The sequence below is a fragment of the Ostrinia nubilalis genome, chromosome 13, assembly GCF_963855985.1.
Source record: "Ostrinia nubilalis chromosome 13, ilOstNubi1.1, whole genome shotgun sequence".
NCBI classification, from domain to species: Eukaryota; Metazoa; Arthropoda; class Insecta; order Lepidoptera; family Crambidae; genus Ostrinia; species Ostrinia nubilalis.
The window spans coordinates 9,831,692-9,851,288 of record NC_087100.1 but is presented as its reverse complement, the minus strand read 5'-3'; the positions used below and the strand labels follow the sequence as shown (position 1 = coordinate 9,851,288).

Here is a 19,597-nt window from a genome sequence, read left to right as displayed (position 1 = left end):
TTTTTTCGTTAATTTATGAAAATATCAAATTAGCCCGTAATCCTGAATCTCGATACATAAAGTTAGCCTATTAATTTAACACAGGTACGACTGTACTCAGTGTTGCACTATCAAATGCAATTGACGCGCCTCTATGCCAGGGTTTTTATGTTCCTGGTCAGGCTATATAAGCCAGTATGTGTTTTGCTATACACAATCTTCAAAAAAACAATATTGCCTACAAAAATGTTAATATGTTTTTGTTGATTGTATGTATAGGGAAAAACACGTTATAAAAATTTGGTGTTACAGAAGACAGCACATCAAGTTAGTAGACACATTGTCGTGTTCGGCCGCCTAGAGATGCCTCCATCTACGTGTATAGGTCAAAGTCATTAATTGATTTACTGGCAACATTTGCCCAAATGTCAAAAAACGTATGATTAGTGGTGTCAAAATCAATCATCAATCAATCAATCAGTCGATTGACGATAGTGTACGAAAATTATTTACAAAATAAAAAAAATCGCTCTATTCTAAAGCAAAAGCTAATCTTTTTAACAATAATGAAAGTGTAGTCCTCTCTGATCTGAAATGTGTTAATGTGTTGCATTTATCAACAATGAATCCTTATAAGGATGTCGAAGAAAGTTCCTTCTCAACTTCTCCTCACCTAACTTACGAGGACATTGCGACGAAGCTCCTAAAAGATCACTTCTTCTTATCGGCTTTGGAGCTGCATACTGAGCTAGTTGAAAGTGGCAAGGAGCTGCCACAGTTACGAGAGTTCTTTTCAAATCCTGGGAATTTTGAGCAACATGTTTCTCGTGCTTCTGAGTTTGGATCAATGCGTACGTAAAATTTATTAATTCTTAGCTCATATTTAATGTATTAAGACCTTAAACTATCGATGAATTGAGACAGTAATAATGATCATTCTTATAATGCTATTATAATCTAGACCGGACACCAAGTCAGGCTACCTTGGACTCCTTGGACACTGCACGCTACTCGGAAGACGGAGGGGGCGATCGAGGTGGTAGTGGAGGTGACTTGGCAGTGCTGGAGTTTGAATTAAGGAAGGCTCGTGAAACCATCAACTCACTAAGGGCCAATCTGACGCAGTTTGCTGGTAAGCTCATTGCTTTTCAAATGTTCAGCTCAATGTACTTAAAAACAGATTTAGTACATAATCTGTTATGAGGATACTTGAGTCTAAATAAGGAAAAGACAGCCTAAAGCTGTTTGTGTTGTTTTCAATATTACAAATTAATATTTACACAATTTATAAAGTAATCTTGATTTAATTATTTCAGACGGAGAGTCCACTTTAGATAAAACAGCTAAAGATAAATTTAATCAAAGATCATTGAAGCCACATGAAAAAAGAGCCTTGAACTTCCTTATCAATGAGTATCTTTTACTTCAAGATTACAAACTCACATCCATCACATTTTCTGATGAAAATCCTGATCAGGTATGTCAAAAATACAATACATTTATGTGTTCCCAAATTATTAACTTTAAAACTAAGGGGATAGTTTTAGTTGACACATTTTTTAATTATTAAAAACATCTTAAACTTAATCTTATTTTAGCACTCTATTTTGATATGTTTAAGGAATTTGAAGACTGGGACGACGTTGGCTTAAACATGCCCAGACCAGCCGGCCTGGTGTCTCTGTTCTGGGGCAACACAGCTCTGAACATGCCCAAAGTGGATGCCAGTACTCAAGTGGACATTCAAGTAATGGATATTGACAGCCAAACTGACATTGAAGAAGGGAATGTGTGTGTGAGCTGCCAGACTTCATTGGATGTTGACACTGATTGGAATCATGAGGTGGACTGACTTATTTTAAATTTTTACAATCAACAGCATATCAGACTACACATTTTTGTTGCAAAATAACTCCTATTTTAAATACATAAGATGCCCCAATATTTCGCTTGATGTGCTACTGTCTGTACAGTGAAATAAATCCTTAACTGTACAAATATTGGTATTTACGATGCAAAATTAATTTGTTTCAGCTATTAATCCAAGCAGAAGAGATAGAGCTACTAAAGCAGAAAATCATAGCATTGGAGACTGAAAAGCTGAACTTCCAGAAGTTGTATGATGCTGCCATTGTCAGCTTAAACTCCCTAACAAGCCCTACATCAGAGAACAAGGGGTTAGACTTGCAAATATCCGATGAAAAGCTGTTGTCAGTACAAAAAGCAGATGGGAGGTTGGAGCAGCCGTTAGATAATAGACCGTTGCCTTGCACAGCTTCTGAGAACCATTATGGTAGTGGTCATTCAACGCACAGTGTCACTCCGGAACAGTTTGAGATGATTGATAGCGAGAAAAATAGTGTTGTGTAAGTAACAACTTATTTTTATAAGTATGCTGAGTTCTTAGTGAGATCACCAAATTTTAATCTAGTACAGAATTATCCAACCTGTTCAAAATTCAACTTATTTATAAAATACCAACAGGTTTTTTGAAGTGCTTTTTGTTAAGGCTTTATAATATTACATAGCATAGGTTATACTCTAATGCAAATTCATGATTATTATTATACCATGGACAATGAACTGATTAGCATAATCAAATTCCTGTCTGTTGAAGGTGGTGTGCATATAAATGTACTTATTTATTGCTCATAGAGTAAGTAGGTAGGTAGTAGGTAAGTGTTAGGTAACTAAATTTTAACACATTAAGGATAAACTAAATCTATTGTTTATGTAATATTACTATGCAATAAGTATTGCAAATACTAAGAAATATACAAGTTATTGTATTAAACATCACTTTTCCTTGATAATTTAATGTAACACATTTATTATAGCTATAAATAACTGTAAAGCATCTTTGCACTATGGCGATGGATTTATTTTCAAAATCGTACCCAAACATTGAGAACATTCTTATTTACAACAGGCTCAAAACTACACATTTAAAATTTTCATGAATTAATAAAGATCTTATGTATTTACAAAAAAGTTTATATCCATTGTCTAGTACCCATAGTACAAATTTTGCTTAGTTTGGGACTAGAGGTGCAGTGTAAAATGTCCAAGGATATATTCTTCTTCTTCTTTTTGCTTGATGGCGATGAACTTGCGTTTTTTCTCCACTGAAGGCACACTGTTCTACCAATCACGTGCGCAGCTTTTACACCAATTACTACTAGCTTTTGCCCGCGGCTTCACCAGCGTGAAATTTCGTTTGTCACAGATCGTCATAAATTATAGCCTATATATTATTCTGGGTTATAAACAATAATACTGAAAAGTTTCATCGAAATCCGTTCAATAGTTTTTGCGTGAAAGAGTAACAAACATCCAGACATCCAAATCAAATCAAATCAGTTTATTTGCGTGAAAAGTGGTCTACAAGTTCTTACAATATTAATATGTCCGCACAGTCCACCAGAAGCTGGCATGCAAATATTGTTAATATTTATAACATTAAAAATTAATAAATTACATTTTGGTTTTTAATTAATAACTTTTACAAGTCTATTTCAGATTCTAGGTACTCATTTACAGAATAATAACATTTAGCTTTTAGCCAATTCGTTAATTTCTTTTTGAATATGTTAAGAGGAAGTTCAGTTAGTGAGTACGGCAACTTATTATATATTTTTATGCAGGCTGGGTAACAGTTCCTTTTATAAAATTGGGTTTGCATTTTGGGCAGCAATAGCTTTCCCCTGTGCCTTATTGATTTGACCGCATAGTCATCCTTATTCACAAATAAATGTGGATATGTTTTTACGAAAACACAGCAGTCTAGTATGTACATTGAAGGAAGAGAAAGCAAATTTAGTTTTGGGAATAACTGCCTGCATGAAGTTTGAGGTGAAACCCTATATATAGCACGAATACACCGTTTCTGTGAGATGAAAGCTCTGGTCCGGTCTGATCCAAACTTTCGCATTTATAATATTAGTAGGATTATCATTTACTCTATCGACTTTCTTCCAGAAGAAAAGAGGGTTCTAACACCAGCTCCTTCGACCCGGTGCAAATGGACAGCGTGCGTGACTCGCCGCTGCGGCGCGGCAGCGTGACTACCCTCGACGAGACGCTCAGCATCAATGATGCGGGCGAGTGGACCCGCGTGCAGTACGAGTATGGCGAGAACACTTGCAAGGAGATGTGGATAGATAGGTAAGTAGTGATATACGCCCGTATTCACAAACATTACTATGAGGTCTCACAGGGTGACACATGAACCAGTCACAAAGCTCTATTTAAGGCTTGGTATTTCTGCTAAAGTAGGTATTTCGCGCTGTCAAAATCTGCGCGCGCAATACTTCGCCGAAGACAGCGCGCCAAAGAGCTCTCGCGGCTACACAGTATAAAAATACGCAGTTTAGAAATACGCAGTTGGTTAGGTTAGGTTGACTTCCTTCCGTTCAAGCGTCACACTCACAGCACTTTCTAATACAAATCATATCCAAGTGATACAAATTAAAACAACTTTCAAAATTTTTGGGAATATATTTTAGAATCGAATAAATATAGAATATAACTGCCAAAGTAAACACGGTTCAAAGAGGCGTGGCGTCACCCGACCTTCCGGAAGTTCCGCGCCGGCTAAAAGAATTTCAAGATTACGTCACCCGACCTATCGGTAGATCCTCGGGAGCTTGAGCGATTGGAAAAACATTTTATGATCAGTTATGTTACTCGTAGTAGCGATTATTTAGAGCTTGGATAATAAATTATAGTTGTTGCAATTCACAAAGCTTTGCATGTGGTTAATTACATTAATCAGTACACGCATCAATTTTGTTCAGTCTTTTTGTTTATTAATAAATAAAAAATATCATACTAAAATTGCATACATATTTGTTTGTATTGGTCTGGGTGTTTTCTTTCCATAATTTATGTATAACGTATGTACGGGGCTCTGTATCGAAAATCACTATGAGCAATAAGCATCACACACGGTTACCTGGAGTGCATTACCGCAGCAAAAAGCTTGCCATCTTAAATGAACGGTATAATATCGAGGTTTCGTCAGTACAGTTGCGAAAAAAGGTGTTTGTGTAGTGTAGTTGAGTTGAGAGGTCAGATTATTGAAATAATAAAACGAACATTTTATTTTTTAAATACATTTTAAAAATAATTTACATTACAGATAACAATGAGAGGATGACATTGCAAGGTGGTGCCAGTCCAGTCTTAAATCCGTTGATATATGCTGCATCTGCCATGTTTTTGGCTAAAAGATTCTTCTATCTTGCAGTTTAGACTTTTATTACAGACCTCAGACAGTATTTTTGGAAAACTTTTACGCATGGTGGAGGAAGGGACGCTCTAGAGACTCAAGTCTAGAAGGAGTCACATGAACTCCAAGTTTTAAATCCGTTGACATCTGCTGCATCTGCCATCTTTTTGGCTAGAAGATTCTTCTATCTTGCAGCTTAGACCTTTAGCTACAGACCTTAGACAGTATTTTTGAAACATTCTTACGCATGGTGGAGGAAGGGACGCTCTAGAGCAGTGGTTCTTAACCGGTGGTCCGCGGACCACTGGTGGTCCCTGGAGGCATTCCAAGTGGTCCACGATGTGCACTTGCACACCTTGGTCAAAACCACTTTTAACTGATTTTTGCAGTCAAACTGGTTTTGACCGATTATGAGGTGGTCCCTGACAAGACAGAAATTTGGTAAAATGGTCCCTCATGACTTAAAGGTTAAGAACCACTGCTCTAAAAACTCAAAACTACAAGGATACACATGAACTCCAGTTTTAAATCCGTTGATATCTGCTGCATCTGCCATGTTTTTGGCTATAAGATTCTTCTATCTTACGGCTTAGACCTTTAGCTACAGACCTTAGACAGTATTTTTGCGAAAATTCTTACGCATGGTGAAGGAAGGGACGCTCTAGACACTCAAGTCTACAAGGAGTCACATGAACTCCAGTTTTAAATCCGTTGACATCTGCTGCATCTGCCATCTTTTTGGCTAGAAGATTCTTCTATCTTACAGCTTAGACCTTTAGCTACAGACCTTAGACAGTATTTTTTATTATTTATTTGTGTCAGTGTGCTCTTCTAAAGAGTGTAAGACGATTGTATGTAGGTACTATTAAAATTTAATTTTAACTCATTGGTTTTGTCTCATATTTGAGGAATGTACTATGTATCATGAGTAGAGTCTTCGTTTAAAAGGATGCGAACGATTTAAATTTCAATAGGTAGACAGAATTGATAATTTTTAATTATCAAAAATTTAAGCTTTCTCCAGTAACACTGATATTATTATACTGTGACTCATCAAAGTCATCATTGTCAAAAATATTGACAAATCGCGAACTGTCACGGCCAAAAAACTGACACGCGTCCGTCCTCCGTAAGCGCCACCGCGCGACTGATTGAAATTGTCCAAGCCGTCATGGACGATTTTTTCCACAGTTTTTAACATAGTAACTAAATAAGACGCAATATAAAAATTTCATCCGTTAAAAGCCCTCAAGTTATTTCTGAACTTTAGTTTAGTAAAAGATTTTGAATCTCAAATCGCTTATTTTAAAAATAAAACCATAAATAGAAAACGAATAGAGGTAACTTTGGGAATTTATTCTATCGAGTCAACTTCATCAAATCGTGTTTCCATCCGTTAATAGCCCTAGAAAATATCCTCAACTATGCCCAATAAAAATCTTAGCCTTTAATTTTACTGTTTAGTACCTCAAAAATCAAAAATGAAAACCTCATTTTCGCCATTTTCTCTGCTACCCGGCCTTAACGCTGTGCGTTCGATTTGCTGCTTCACTAAGCAAGGCATCGTTTGTGAATACGCTCGTAAGGATATCTTTTGATTTTTGATTTGATGATAATGAATGTTGAATATAATAACTAATCCAGGAATAAATATTTATTATTTTCTGTAATTTCTAAAGTAGCCCTAAATTAAATATGCATATTTTACGAATGGGCTCACTACAATAGTCGAGCGGCGGTGGGTTTCGAACCCGCGTAAGGAACGCATGTTGAGTCGGCCAGTCCGACCTCATTCACCATTCGACTATAGTGGCTTCAGTTTCGATATTATCAATATTATCTATAGAAACAATCTATATGCTCTAGCTGGTCAAATCGAGTTTTGAGATTAATTACGTGAGGTAATGCTTGAATTATTTTTTACAGTGGTCTACCAAACAACTTGAAGGTGTCGATTCTGAACTGGTGCTGTGAGACGCTCAGCTTGAACGAACCACTAGCCAACGATTTGCTCGCGGAACTTGTGACAAGCGACAAACCAATCACGCTGCCTGGTCTTCTCACCTTAGTAGCTGATACATTGCCTCGCGTGAGTATTTTATTCAGTGAAATAAGACTTTCAAATTAACATTATCATTTTATTACAGTTTATCTGTTATAATGTCCAATCGTTTATATGGACGATGAATGAATTCTCACATTAACACTAATTAACGGGTATACGTCATATATGTAGCATGTACACGTAATATTTGCGTAAATAATATACGCGCTTAGTATCTAAATAATATTGTGTTTCATCTGTCTTGTATGCCTAAATAAATAATGGCAAAACGAGAAATAATTTTAAATATGGCATGTAGTCTTCTAAAACTGATTATAATTATTAAACAGGTTACTGATTTATTAAATCAACGCAATAAAACGGTTCTTAAAAAGTTAAATAAGAAAAATAATGAATGATTACATCATCCACGAAGACGCGCTACAACTCCTTCCTCCCTTCTAATCCCGTGTCTTTGTAGATGGCATCTAATTCTTAATTTTCTCTGAGCCGAACTCCATTCCCCAGATAATGCCCCACACGCTCGTAGCGCGGCGATGTGAAGCGGCGGCGCTATTAGCCGCGGGCGCGGCGCTATTACCGCCAGGAGATCAGAGGCGCGCGCGCGTATTACACACGCTTCTCACGCTGGTTAAGAAGCCTGAGCCGGCGGACACCAGAGCTATATGCGAAGGTTAGTGGATAGTGTTATATTTTTCACTTCCCTTAGGTTTGGATTGACTCAAAACCTGCAATTTTACATACAATCATTACAATTATTATTTCAAGATTAACTTTATCCCTAATCGTCAATATTACGGTGACAGTAACGCCTACCTCTACTTAGTTATGAGAAGATACCTAAACCTAAATTTATAAAAATCATGTTGTCATCATATCTGCTTATCTAGTTTCTTTTCAATTGCAGCCACGTGTCTAATCGTGAAGTGGGGCGGCAGCGGCGAAGTGCTATCCTCCATAGCGGAACTACTAGCATCGAGATCCACTGAAAGGCGGGTGTTAGCCAGCCAAATATGCGTGGCCATAGCCCCTTACGTACCCATAGAGTTATGCACGTCTCTTCTACTTAGCCTAGTAATGCTCATGTGCGAATCAAACGAACCAGACATAAGGGGACTGGGCTTGAAATCCGCCTGCCTCATCTGTCCGGTGGCCGAACATAAGTACGGACAACTAGAGAATCTCATGTTCAACTTCTTGAAAGATCCTTTAGAGAGGAATGTTAAGGACACAGTCAATATCTTCGTTCCAGTTCTGGCGAGGAGCGCTTTGATTTTAGGTATGGTTTTTAGATTTATTTTATAGAAATGTGTTGCCTGATATTATACTTTATAGAATAGAATTTTCAATAAACGTTTTATTTTCAGGAAAATTCTCTGGGGAACTTTTTAGTCGTATAATAACGAATTTAGTCAAATCGAGTTCCGACAATGAGTGGAAAAATGTTATTTTGTATTTGGATGTTATGCGCGCGTTAGTGTTAGCCAAGTTGGCCTATGTGGTGAATGTACAAATAGTTAGGGAATATACTGTGAACAACTGTGATATGCAACCGATTAATTTACAAGAAGTGCCGCTAGAGGGCGACCAGGAATTCTTCATAGATCTGCAGTGCTACGTCACAGAGAGTGATCCGAAGGCTTTGTTGGTAGCCATGAATAGTTTAATTAAGGAAAAACCTGAAGTGAGATGGAACGAATTGGAATGGTGCATAGGACTGTAAGTAGACTTTACACAGGAATTACACTCAGGGCCGGATTTAGGGGAGGGCAACCGAGACAACAACCCCGGGGCCTCCACAAAAAGAGGCCCCAACAACAGAAGCTTTGGAAAAAAATCTGAAAAATGTGAAAGAAAAGTTTTTTCTTTACATTATTTATTTGGAAAATAATTTGGGGCCAGTGGTCCTCCACTCCTTTGTTGCACCGAAGCCTCTCGACCTCTAAATTCGGCCCTGATTACACTTGTTTATGTGTACCTATTCAATTTTTGAATGGTCCATCACTTTTTTTTTCTTGTTTCAGAGTAAAACAAATTATAGAAGTGGGTATAAATAGTAAAGCATTGAATCATCCAACGATTTACGAATCACTATTATCTTTATTTATCAGTTATGTAGACCATTTCGGCGTGAACTTTACTGCTTACATACTAAAGCCTATTTTCACCAATATCGTGGCGGATTTGGAAAACAAATTGGAAAAACTGCACAGTGTCAATATAGATAGCACGATTGTTGTAGGCGTGTACTTAATTGCAATTTTGCCGGCACTTGAGGATAAAAGTGGAGAATTTCTGCAGAAGTAAGTGTAATTCTTTCCACAACTTTATTTGAAATATTTTACTTTCATTTAATTTGTAGTTATTAATCATAATTTTATTTTTGATTGCAGGTGGATAATGTACAGTAGCATAAGAGGACTTCCCATCAAAATATTCGCAATACCCATGAAGTGGGTGTCGAAACATCGACCGGATACGCTCGACTTTTATTTGCAACATCTCAGGGAATGTAAGTGTGGCTCTTCTTTGAACATGTAGCATTTTTAAGCAGAGTGGCTAAACCAATCATCTGAATTGAGGAGGCACCTGAAACTCGTTAAACAATAACACGGTCGTAGAACAGTAGCCTGTTAAATGCTTAGGTGGCCAACACTCATGCTAGTAAAGTAGTAGTTCCAATAAAGACTGGACAATCCCGCGCATATCAGGCGCGATTTTCAGGGGTCCTGAGAGGCCAAATCCACCGATCCGTGTCTTAAATAATAGTGACAATTTATTCAATATCTTTATTGATATTCAATTTTCTATCCACAGTTTCTGCCAGTAGCTGCGAAAGCTCAAGCGGCAGTACCGTTAGAGTATACATCGCAAATCTTCTCTCCGAGCTTCTAAACCTAGCAGAGGTGCGCGAGACTTGCATCGAAAGACAACTGCTGCCCGCTGTCATGGCGCTGCTACATGATGACGATGTGTAAGTAAATTGTTAGAGTGCTATATGTCGTCGAAATCGTTTGTTAAACGAACAATTTGGGTATATGGGATCTACGAATCTGTTACATAATAGATTATCTTAAATTATGAGACTAACATGTATAGAGCCGAAAACAAATCAGTAGGTATGGCATCAATTTTAAACTACAGTATAAAACTCTATATCTTTAATCTTTCATTTTTGTTCACAAAGTAGCACCTAATACAACTATAGGGTGTTTTTTAGAGGTATAGAACTTTAAAATGAAATAAAATATGTAAAAATATGTTTGATTCACATGGTATTGGTTTTGTTTAACAGATGTTCTTATGCCATTTATGCTTCAAAATGATTTCGGGCTAAAGGGCGCCACGGTTGGCTCAAATATAGCGTAATCGAGATGTCCAATTTTCAATTTCTTTTTCGAGCAACTGGGGCCATACATCGGCAATAACGCGACGAATGTTGGCATTGAATTCCGTAGTTTATCTGCGCAGTACCACTACTGCGCAGATAAACCTCCGCACGCTCTGAAGTCCACACTTCAGATATCCCCAGAGAAAATAATCCATATGTGTGAGATCACCCGATTGTGGAGGCAAATTCAAAGATCCATCGAGTGAAATTATGCGCTTATCGAATGTTTCCCGCAATAAATTGAATGTGTCGCGTGCTGGTTGGATGGTAACACCATCTTGTTGAAACCATAGCTCTGCCACATTAATCATTCATCTGAGGAATGAAAAGTTACGAAAATTACGTCGACCGTAATATGGACGTTTGTATGGAAAACTGAACCATGATTTTTAAAATACATTTTTGCACAATTTGCAAACGTTGTCCTGAAGTAATTCTATTTAATTATAAAATGGCAAAACCTACTGTCCACAAATGTACCACCAACTATCAAATTAACTATCACTAGAAACAGTGTAACCAATTTAAAGTTGTATACCTACCTCTAAAAAAAACACCCGTTACATAAGATGCCATAATTCATCCATTCTTGACGTTAATCCGTCACTATCTCAGAAATACATTTCAACACCAAATCAATCATAGTTTGTCAATCTGAAATGTTACAGAATATGAGTTACACAAATAAAAAATCTGTCGTTCGAGGCTTATGCCATTACTGTTACTACAGCTCAGTGCGCGAAGCAGCGATGACGCTATGGGGCAGCGTGACGCGGGCGTGCATGACTCGCGGACTAGCGTGCGATGCGCAGTGCTGGCCCCCCGCGTAAACTCTTATAGCTGGCCCTTAAAGCCGCCATTTCCCACAATTAAAACATGACGGTTACTACAGCTAAGACACCTTTTCTCACCATCAAAAACTGTACTACAGCTCAGTCCGCGAAGCAGCGATGACGCTATGGGGCAGCGTGACGCGAGCGTGTATGACTCGCGGACTAGCGTGCGAGGCGCAGTGCTGGCCCCCCGCGGAGACCCTTATAGCCGGCCCTTTAAGCCACTATTTCTCATCATTATAAACTTTACTACAGCTCAGTCCGCGAAGAAGCAATGACGCTATGGGGCAGCGTGACGTTATGACGTGCGAGGCGCAGTGATGGCCCCCGCGGAAGCCCCTCGAGCCATTATTTTTCACCGTTAAACACTTTAAATTCAAATCGGAATGTTCTTTACTACAGCTCTGTCCGCGAAGCAGCAATGACGCTATGGGGCAGCGTGACGCGAGCGTGCATGACGCGCGGCCTAGCGTGCGAGGCGCAGTGCTGGCCCCCCGCTGAGGACCTCATAGCTGGCCCCAAGACTCTTAGCAGCAAGGAGATAGTCAGGGCTGCTGAGTCGTTGGCCCTGCTCGTCCTGCCGACGCCGGATAACCATGCTGTGTCGGAGAAAGGTTAGTCTGGAGTTTTAATATTTATTATAATGTAGTATTGACGTGATGATATAACTGTGGTGATGAGCTGGAACGCCTGAAACTGTCAAATGAAATTCACGGCTGTCATTGGTTTATGTTAAAACACCGTTACGAATGAAGCTGAATGTAAAACATAAAATTTTGGTATTATTTTGCTGAATAGGGATATCACAACGGACGATCCACTGCGCTCCGTATGCGCGCGGCGCGTCATTGGATCGTGCACCTAAGTGCCTTGTTTGTGTGATCTTAGCGGATCATCCGATGTGAAACAAGTCTTCTATCGGTATATTCAGTTATTCACTCTAAGGCCTCAGCCTCGAACTTAGCGGGCAGCGGGGCGGGAGCGGCGGCGGCGCTGGAGCGGGGCGGGCAACGCAGACCCGTTCTCGAAACAAGCGGGCAGCTCGCGCGGCGCTTTAGCGGCGAAGTGTTGTGTTCGGGGTTGTGTTGTCGAGATATTTGTTTTTATTCGCAAACGAAATGTCTAAACAACGGCGACAATTTTATTTCGATTCAAATTTATTCCTAACGCTCGATTTATTGTGGGCAAAAGAAGGAGTGCGCTCTGCCCGCTCGTTGCCCGCTCCCTCGCCGAGTTATTCGTCATCTCGCACCTCTAAAGATGCTAGTTGGCACCTTCTGTTTTTTATGTCATCAACTCGCACCTTTTTGAAATGTGACGTGTTTATGTATAGTCATCTACAAAAATGTTTTAATAAATTACTTAAAGGATTGTGTAAGCCACTTGCAATGAGTTGAGTTTAATAATAAAACAAAGTGAACTTTTCAGATAGGTTTATATTCTAAATCAACATGCTAATAAATATAAATCGGGAAGAAACAAATTTTCAACAATATCACAATGTCTTGAGGATACTTAATACCTAGTATGTAAACTGTCTACTATTATTTAAGTAGATATTTAAAAACAAAGCTAGATTTCTAGCTATTTAGTAATGGCGAATTATAATAAGTCAAACCGCAGATAATTTTTTTTTGCCACGGCATCTAACCTCAGATTTTATAACTAAGCCACGGGATATTAAAAGGCTTCTAATATACATCTTCACTTTCACTAAATATCCCAAAGAAAGTGTCAATTGAAAAACAACAATTATTATGACTTATTTTACAACTAACAATTTATATTGTAGACAGCTTTAACAAACAATCCTAAAAAAGTAGTTCAAGCTTGAACTAGAGAACATCAAATCTTTATAATGAGTTAGCTTATGAAATAATACATTCGTATTCTTTTAACATGAAAAATGGCCAGGCAATGAAAATGTAGGTACAGAGGGAAATGCTTGGACCATAATTTTTGATATTGTAGCTTTATTTGTTTGTTTTCTTTCTTTGTTTGGATTAGCTAGTTAGGGGGTGAACAGAACATTAACAAAAGTTCTCGACTGAGATCCCAATTTTGGGTTTTTCGCTTATATCTCAAAAACTATCTAAATAAAAAACCAAGAGTCCTAGCGATATGAATACTGTTACAAAATTAAAACTAATTTAATTTGCTATGTTTTTAGGCAAGTTTTTCTATATTTTGTATAGTTTTCGAGATTTATCTGCTCTTCAAAGTTTTGTAAAACATAAACATTTTTGCCTTACATTTTCAAACTATGAGGAAATAGTTGTCATAAATTACTATTAGATGACAATTTTAGGTCCAGTGACCAGTCATTAAATTTAATGATAATTTTAGGTATATTTTGATGATCAAAGAATATAGGTCAATCATAGTATTTGTACTAATAAAAACATTTTTTTACTTTATAGTGAACATACATAGAAAAAAAGTAAATGCTTATTTATTATGTAGATAACTAATTGTAAGTTCGAGTAATGAAGAGCGCGATTTTTTTTTTTAAAACAATGTCCGTCTATGAAAAAAACGTGTGAGGTTTCTTGCCGGCCAGTGCGCGCGGCTAAAGAGGCCGGACAGCACAATATTATTATTGTAAGTAAAATGAATTTAATGATTTTTATAAGGATTTTTCAACTGCAGGTCCACCTGCTCCTGTGTCCACTCATGGTGCTCCAAAGAGTGCTCCATATTTCTTTTTGGTTAGTCTATATTGTTTGTTAGCAATTCGATAGTATACAGGACACGAAGTAGCCGCTGTATTAACTAATAACTCGTCCAATTTCTTGCGAGAAAAATTTACATGAAAGTTTATGCCATTACCACAGATTATAATATTGGGTCTTTATCTAGGAAATTGGCGTTTTTTTCTTCAATATTCATTAATACATAATTCCTTCCATATTATAGCTATGTTCATCATTTTTTTAGGGTTCCGTAGTCCTGACAAGGAACCCGTAACCCGTAAACATTATACATTTATTTACTAAGAAAAGCGACGTCCACTCATTTAACACGAGACATATTTCTTAATAAACTTGGTATTCCATCTTTTAGGTTGCTTAAATATTTTTACAGATACCAATATCCAAAAAATTTTACTAATCGTTTCCTATAGCTTAATGTTGTTTTAATCAACCCACAAAATTTTATAAAATTTTAATTTGTGGTTTCTTAAAAATTCGCAAAAAAATGTTAGTATCTATGGAAATACTTAATACATTTTCGTATTCTCCATAATAATAAATAATTTCATAAGTAAGGACCTAGTAGGTATAAATAATTCCTAATAAAAACACATTTATTGCAAATAAATAATTTGAATTTGAATATGTAAATAAAATTATCTATTGGTAGAAGAGAAAAGAGACACGAATTTCATACATTTTAAGGGAGTAAGAATGGATTTAAGTAGAAAAATCATGTCATTTTTACTTCTTTTTCGGTTATTTTACAACACAAGAAAAACCAGATATTCCACAAAACGAATGTAAATTTATTAGTCTACTGTCCGTTTTCACCATCAATCCCTAATTTTTAAGTGACCCCTATGGTGACACTTAACAGGAATTTTGATTACAAAGGGGTCACTTAAAATTTAGGGATTGATGGTGAAAACGGGCATACGTATTTTAGTTTCGACGTTATTGTTGAACAAGGATACCCCTTCCCAGCGGTTCCATGCGCGGTTAACATGCGAAAATGCACTGCGTCAAAGAATCCCTTAAAGTTTGATCACTACATGCCCGACACACTGAAAGTTTTTAGATTCAATTAGTTTTTATTTGACTGTACTTTTGAAAAGGTGCGAGTTGACGAACAAAATAATAGGTAAAATCGGAATTTCCCACCTCGCACCTGCTAGCGAGTTTGACAGGTGCGAGATGACGAACAACCCCCCTCGCGAGTCGCTGCCCGCTCGTTGCCCGCTGCCGCGCCGCTGTTTTCGAGAACCGGTCTATTTGATTTTACGCATAAGATCCTGCCGCTCCCGCGCCGCCGCCGCCGCCCCGCTGCCCGCTAAGTTCGAGGCTGAGGCCTAAAGCCTGGTCTCTGAGCACGTAGAATTTAGTCCAATGACCCCAAGCTACCCATCCTTATCGCTCGCGCGTAATTATATTGCTGTCGCGACTGTGCGACGGGCGCCCGCAGTGGGTGTGCGAGCGCGACTATATGTAATCTAATCATTTATTAATTCCAGCGGTATCCCTGCTGTGCGCGCTATGCCTGCGGCGGCCGCTGCCGGCAGAGGGCGCGGCGGCGCTGACGCCCGGCCTGCAGCTGGCCGCGCACCACTGCCGCCACCACCCCGCGCTGCTGCCCGCGCTCAGGTAAACATGCAGTATGCGGAGTGACGTCACGTTGTGCTACGAACGGCAGCGTGACGTCACGCGCCCGGCCTGCAGCTGGCCGCGCACCACTGCCGCCGCCACCCCGCGCTGCTGCCCGCGCTCAGGTAAACATGCAGTATGCTGGGTGACGTCACGTTGTGGTACGAACGGCAGCGTGACGTCACGCGCCCGGCCTGCAGCTGGCCGCGCACCACTGCCGCCACCACCCCGCGCTACTGCCTGCGCTCAGGTAAACATGCGGTATGCGGGGTGACGTCACGTTGTGGTACGAAAGGCAGCGTGACGTCACGCGCCCGGCCTGCAGCTGGCCGCGCACCACTGCCGCCACCACCCCGCGCTACTGCCTGCGCTCAGGTAAACATGCGGTATGCGGGGTGACGTCACGTTGTGGTACGAAAGGCAGCGTGACGTCACGCGCCCGGCCTGCAGCTGGCCGCGCACCACTGCCGCCACCACCCCGCGCTACTGCCTGCGCTCAGGTAAACATGCGGTATGCGGGGTGACGTCACGTTGTGGTACGAAAGGCAGCGTGACGTCACGCGCCCGGCCTGCAGCTGGCCGCGCACCACTGCCGCCACCACCCCGCGCTACTGCCTGCGCTCAGGTAAACATGCGGTATGCGGGGTGACGTCACGTTGTGGTACGAACGGCAGCGTGACGTCACTCGCCCGGCCTGCAGCTGGCCGCGCACCACTGCCGCCACCACCCCGCGCTACTGCCCGCGCTCAGGTAAACATGCAGTATGCGCAGTGACGTCACGTTGTGGTACGAACGGCAGCGTGACGTCACGCGCCCGGCCTGCAGCTGGCCGCGCACCACTGCCGCCGCCACCCCGCGCTACTGCCCGCGCTCAGGTAAACATGCAGTATGCTGGGTGACGTCACGTTGTGGTACGAACGGCAGCGTGACGTCACGCGCCCGGCCTGCAGCTGGCCGCGCACCACTGCCGCCACCACCCCGCGCTACTGCCTGCGCTCAGGTAAACATGCGGTATGCGGGGTGACGTCACGTTGTGGTACGAAAGGCAGCGTGACGTCACGCGCCCGGCCTGCAGCTGGCCGCGCACCACTGCCGCCACCACCCCGCGCTACTGCCTGCGCTCAGGTAAACATGCGGTATGCGGGGTGACGTCACGTTGTGGTACGAAAGGCAGCGTGACGTCACGCGCCCGGCCTGCAGCTGGCCGCGCACCACTGCCGCCACCACCCCGCGCTACTGCCTGCGCTCAGGTAAACATGCGGTATGCGGGGTGACGTCACGTTGTGGTACGAACGGCAGCGTGACGTCACTCGCCCGGCCTGCAGCTGGCCGCGCACCACTGCCGCCACCACCCCGCGCTACTGCCCGCGCTCAGGTAAACATGCAGTATGCGCAGTGACGTCACGTTGTGGTACGAACGGCAGCGTGACGTCACGCGCCCGGCCTGCAGCTGGCCGCGCACCACTGCCGCCACCACCCCGCGCTACTGCCCGCGCTCAGGTAAACATGCGGTATGCGGAGTGACGTCACGTTGTGCTACGAACGGCAGCGTGACGTCACGCGCCCGGCCTGCAGCTGGCCGCGCACCACTGCCGCCGCCACCCCGCGCTACTGCCCGCGCTCAGGTAAACATGCAGTATGCGGAGTGACGTCACGGTGTGCTACGAACGGCAGCGTGACGTCACGCGCCCGGCCTGCAGCTGGCCACGCACCACTGCCGCCGCCACCCCGCGCTACTGCCCGCGCTCAGGTAAACATGCAGTATGCGGAGTGACGTCACGGTGTGCTACGAACGGCAGCGTGACGTCACGCGCCCGGCCTGCAGCTGGCCGCGCACCACTGCCGCCACCACCCCGCGCTACTGCCTGCGCTCAGGTAAACATGCGGTATGCGGGGTGACGTCACGTTGTGGTACGAAAGGCAGCGTGACGTCACGCGCCCGGCCTGCAGCTGGCCGCGCACCACTGCCGCCACCACCCCGCGCTACTGCCTGCGCTCAGGTAAACATGCGGTATGCGGGGTGACGTCACGTTGTGGTACGAAAGGCAGCGTGACGTCACGCGCCCGGCCTGCAGCTGGCCGCGCACCACTGCCGCCACCACCCCGCGCTACTGCCTGCGCTCAGGTAAACATGCGGTATGCGGGGTGACGTCACGTTGTGGTACGAAAGGCAGCGTGACGTCACGCGCCCGGCCTGCAGCTGGCCGCGCACCACTGCCGCCACCACCCCGCGCTACTGCCTGCGCTCAGGTAAACATGCGGTATGCGGGGTGACGTCACGTTGTGGTACGAAAGGCAGCGTGACGTCACGCGCCCGGCCTGCAGCTGGCCGCGCACCACTGCCGCCACCACCCCGCGCTACTGCCTGCGCTCAGGTAAACATGCGGTATGCGGGGTGACGTCACGTTGTGGTACGAAAGGCAGCGTGACGTCACGCGCCCGGCCTGCAGCTGGCCGCGCACCACTGCCGCCACCACCCCGCGCTACTGCCTGCGCTCAGGTAAACATGCGGTATGCGGGGTGACGTCACGTTGTGGTACGAAAGGCAGCGTGACGTCACGCGCCCGGCCTGCAGCTGGCCGCGCACCACTGCCGCCGCCACCCCGCGCTGCTGCCCGCGCTCAGGTAAACATGCAGTATGCGGAGTGACGTCACGTTGTGTTACGAACGGCAGCGTGACGTCACGCGCCCGGCCTGCAGCTGGCCGCGCACCACTGCCGCCGCCACCCCGCGCTGCTGCCCGCGCTCAGGTAAACATGTCCAAGCGTACGGCACGCAGTGACGTCACTTTGTGCTACGAATGGCAGCGTGACGTCACGCGCCCGGCCTGCAGCTGGCCGCGCACCACTGCCGCCACCACCCCGCGCTGCTGCCCGCGCTCAGGTAAACATGTCCAAGCGTACGGCACGCAGTGACGTCACTTTGTGCTACGAATGGCAGCGTGACGTCACGCGCCGTGTTCTATACAAGGATACGGCTTGAAGCATGATGTCACATTGTGGTACGCACGGCAACGTCACGTCACGACCTGCCGGGCTAGGATGCGCGCCATGATATACCCTTATCTTATCGACGTCAAAATGTATACAGCTCTCAGATACAGCATGCAACATACGTGGTACGTAACGTAACGTGGTGGTATAAGGTACGTGGCAGCCCGTGTCATGTTCTGCGCACCGATACGGCAAACAGCATGACATCACATTCTACCTTCAGGTACGGTATGAAGCTTGATGTCTTGATGCCTTCTGATTCAAAAGTCTATTCTGCCACATTCTGCGCTTAGATAAAGCGCAATGTCTCTTGTCACTTTCCTCCTTACCATTTCACTGGCAAGAAAGGCAATGTTACGTCATTTTCCGCCTTTGGGTAAGCGTACAGCGTGACATCATGATCTGCCCTCGTGTACGGCACGCAGCATAACATCACTTTCCCTGAGACATGAAACATTTAAATAAAAATACACGACATAACTCCCAAAACTTTTCCCCTTACAGAAAGCTAGAAGAAAGCGTCCAAACACCGCCCTTGAGCCAATACAAGCCAGCAATAGAAGCCTTACTGCACAATGTAGCGGGGCCTTCTCCCGCTGATACCCCCCGCGAGCCCCCGCCGCGCCCCGCTTCCAACCTCCAAGCGGCCCAGGAGGTCGGCCGTAGGGTCACGCAGATGTTCCAGCAATCCAAGAGTAATATGAACCTGCAGAATATATTTAAAAAGAAAACATAGATTAATATTGCAAGCAAAGGCATTGATGTGTAC

General features: G+C 43.1%; 1 protein-coding gene across 1 annotated transcript; it reads left to right on the top strand.

The window, feature by feature from the left end:
- Positions 1-452: 452 nt before the first annotated feature.
- LOC135077314 (RAB11-binding protein RELCH homolog) lies at positions 453-11,495 on the top strand. Its single transcript, XM_063971844.1, has 14 exons — positions 453-830; positions 941-1,111; positions 1,296-1,456; positions 1,601-1,822; positions 2,014-2,345; positions 3,958-4,143; positions 7,136-7,298; positions 7,782-7,947; positions 8,182-8,553; positions 8,642-8,993; positions 9,299-9,577; positions 9,668-9,786; positions 10,092-10,248; positions 11,396-11,495. The coding sequence occupies exons 1-14, from the start codon at positions 602-604 to the stop codon at positions 11,493-11,495; spliced, it is 3,009 nt and encodes a 1,002-aa protein (XP_063827914.1). The 5' UTR covers positions 453-601.
- The last annotated feature ends 8,102 nt before the right edge of the window (positions 11,496-19,597 follow it).

Excerpts from the sequence above, each read along its gene's own strand:
- LOC135077314 (XM_063971844.1), top strand. The coding sequence starts at position 602 with ATGAATCCTTATAAGGATGTCGAAGAAAGTTCCTTCTCAACTTCTCCT. Across the intron at positions 9,787-10,091 it reads TTTGCAACATCTCAGGGAAT|TTTCTGCCAGTAGCTGCGAA; the intron begins GTAAGTGTGGCT and ends TTCTATCCACAG. Across the intron at positions 10,249-11,395 it reads CTGCTACATGATGACGATGT|CTCAGTGCGCGAAGCAGCGA; the intron begins GTAAGTAAATTG and ends CTGTTACTACAG.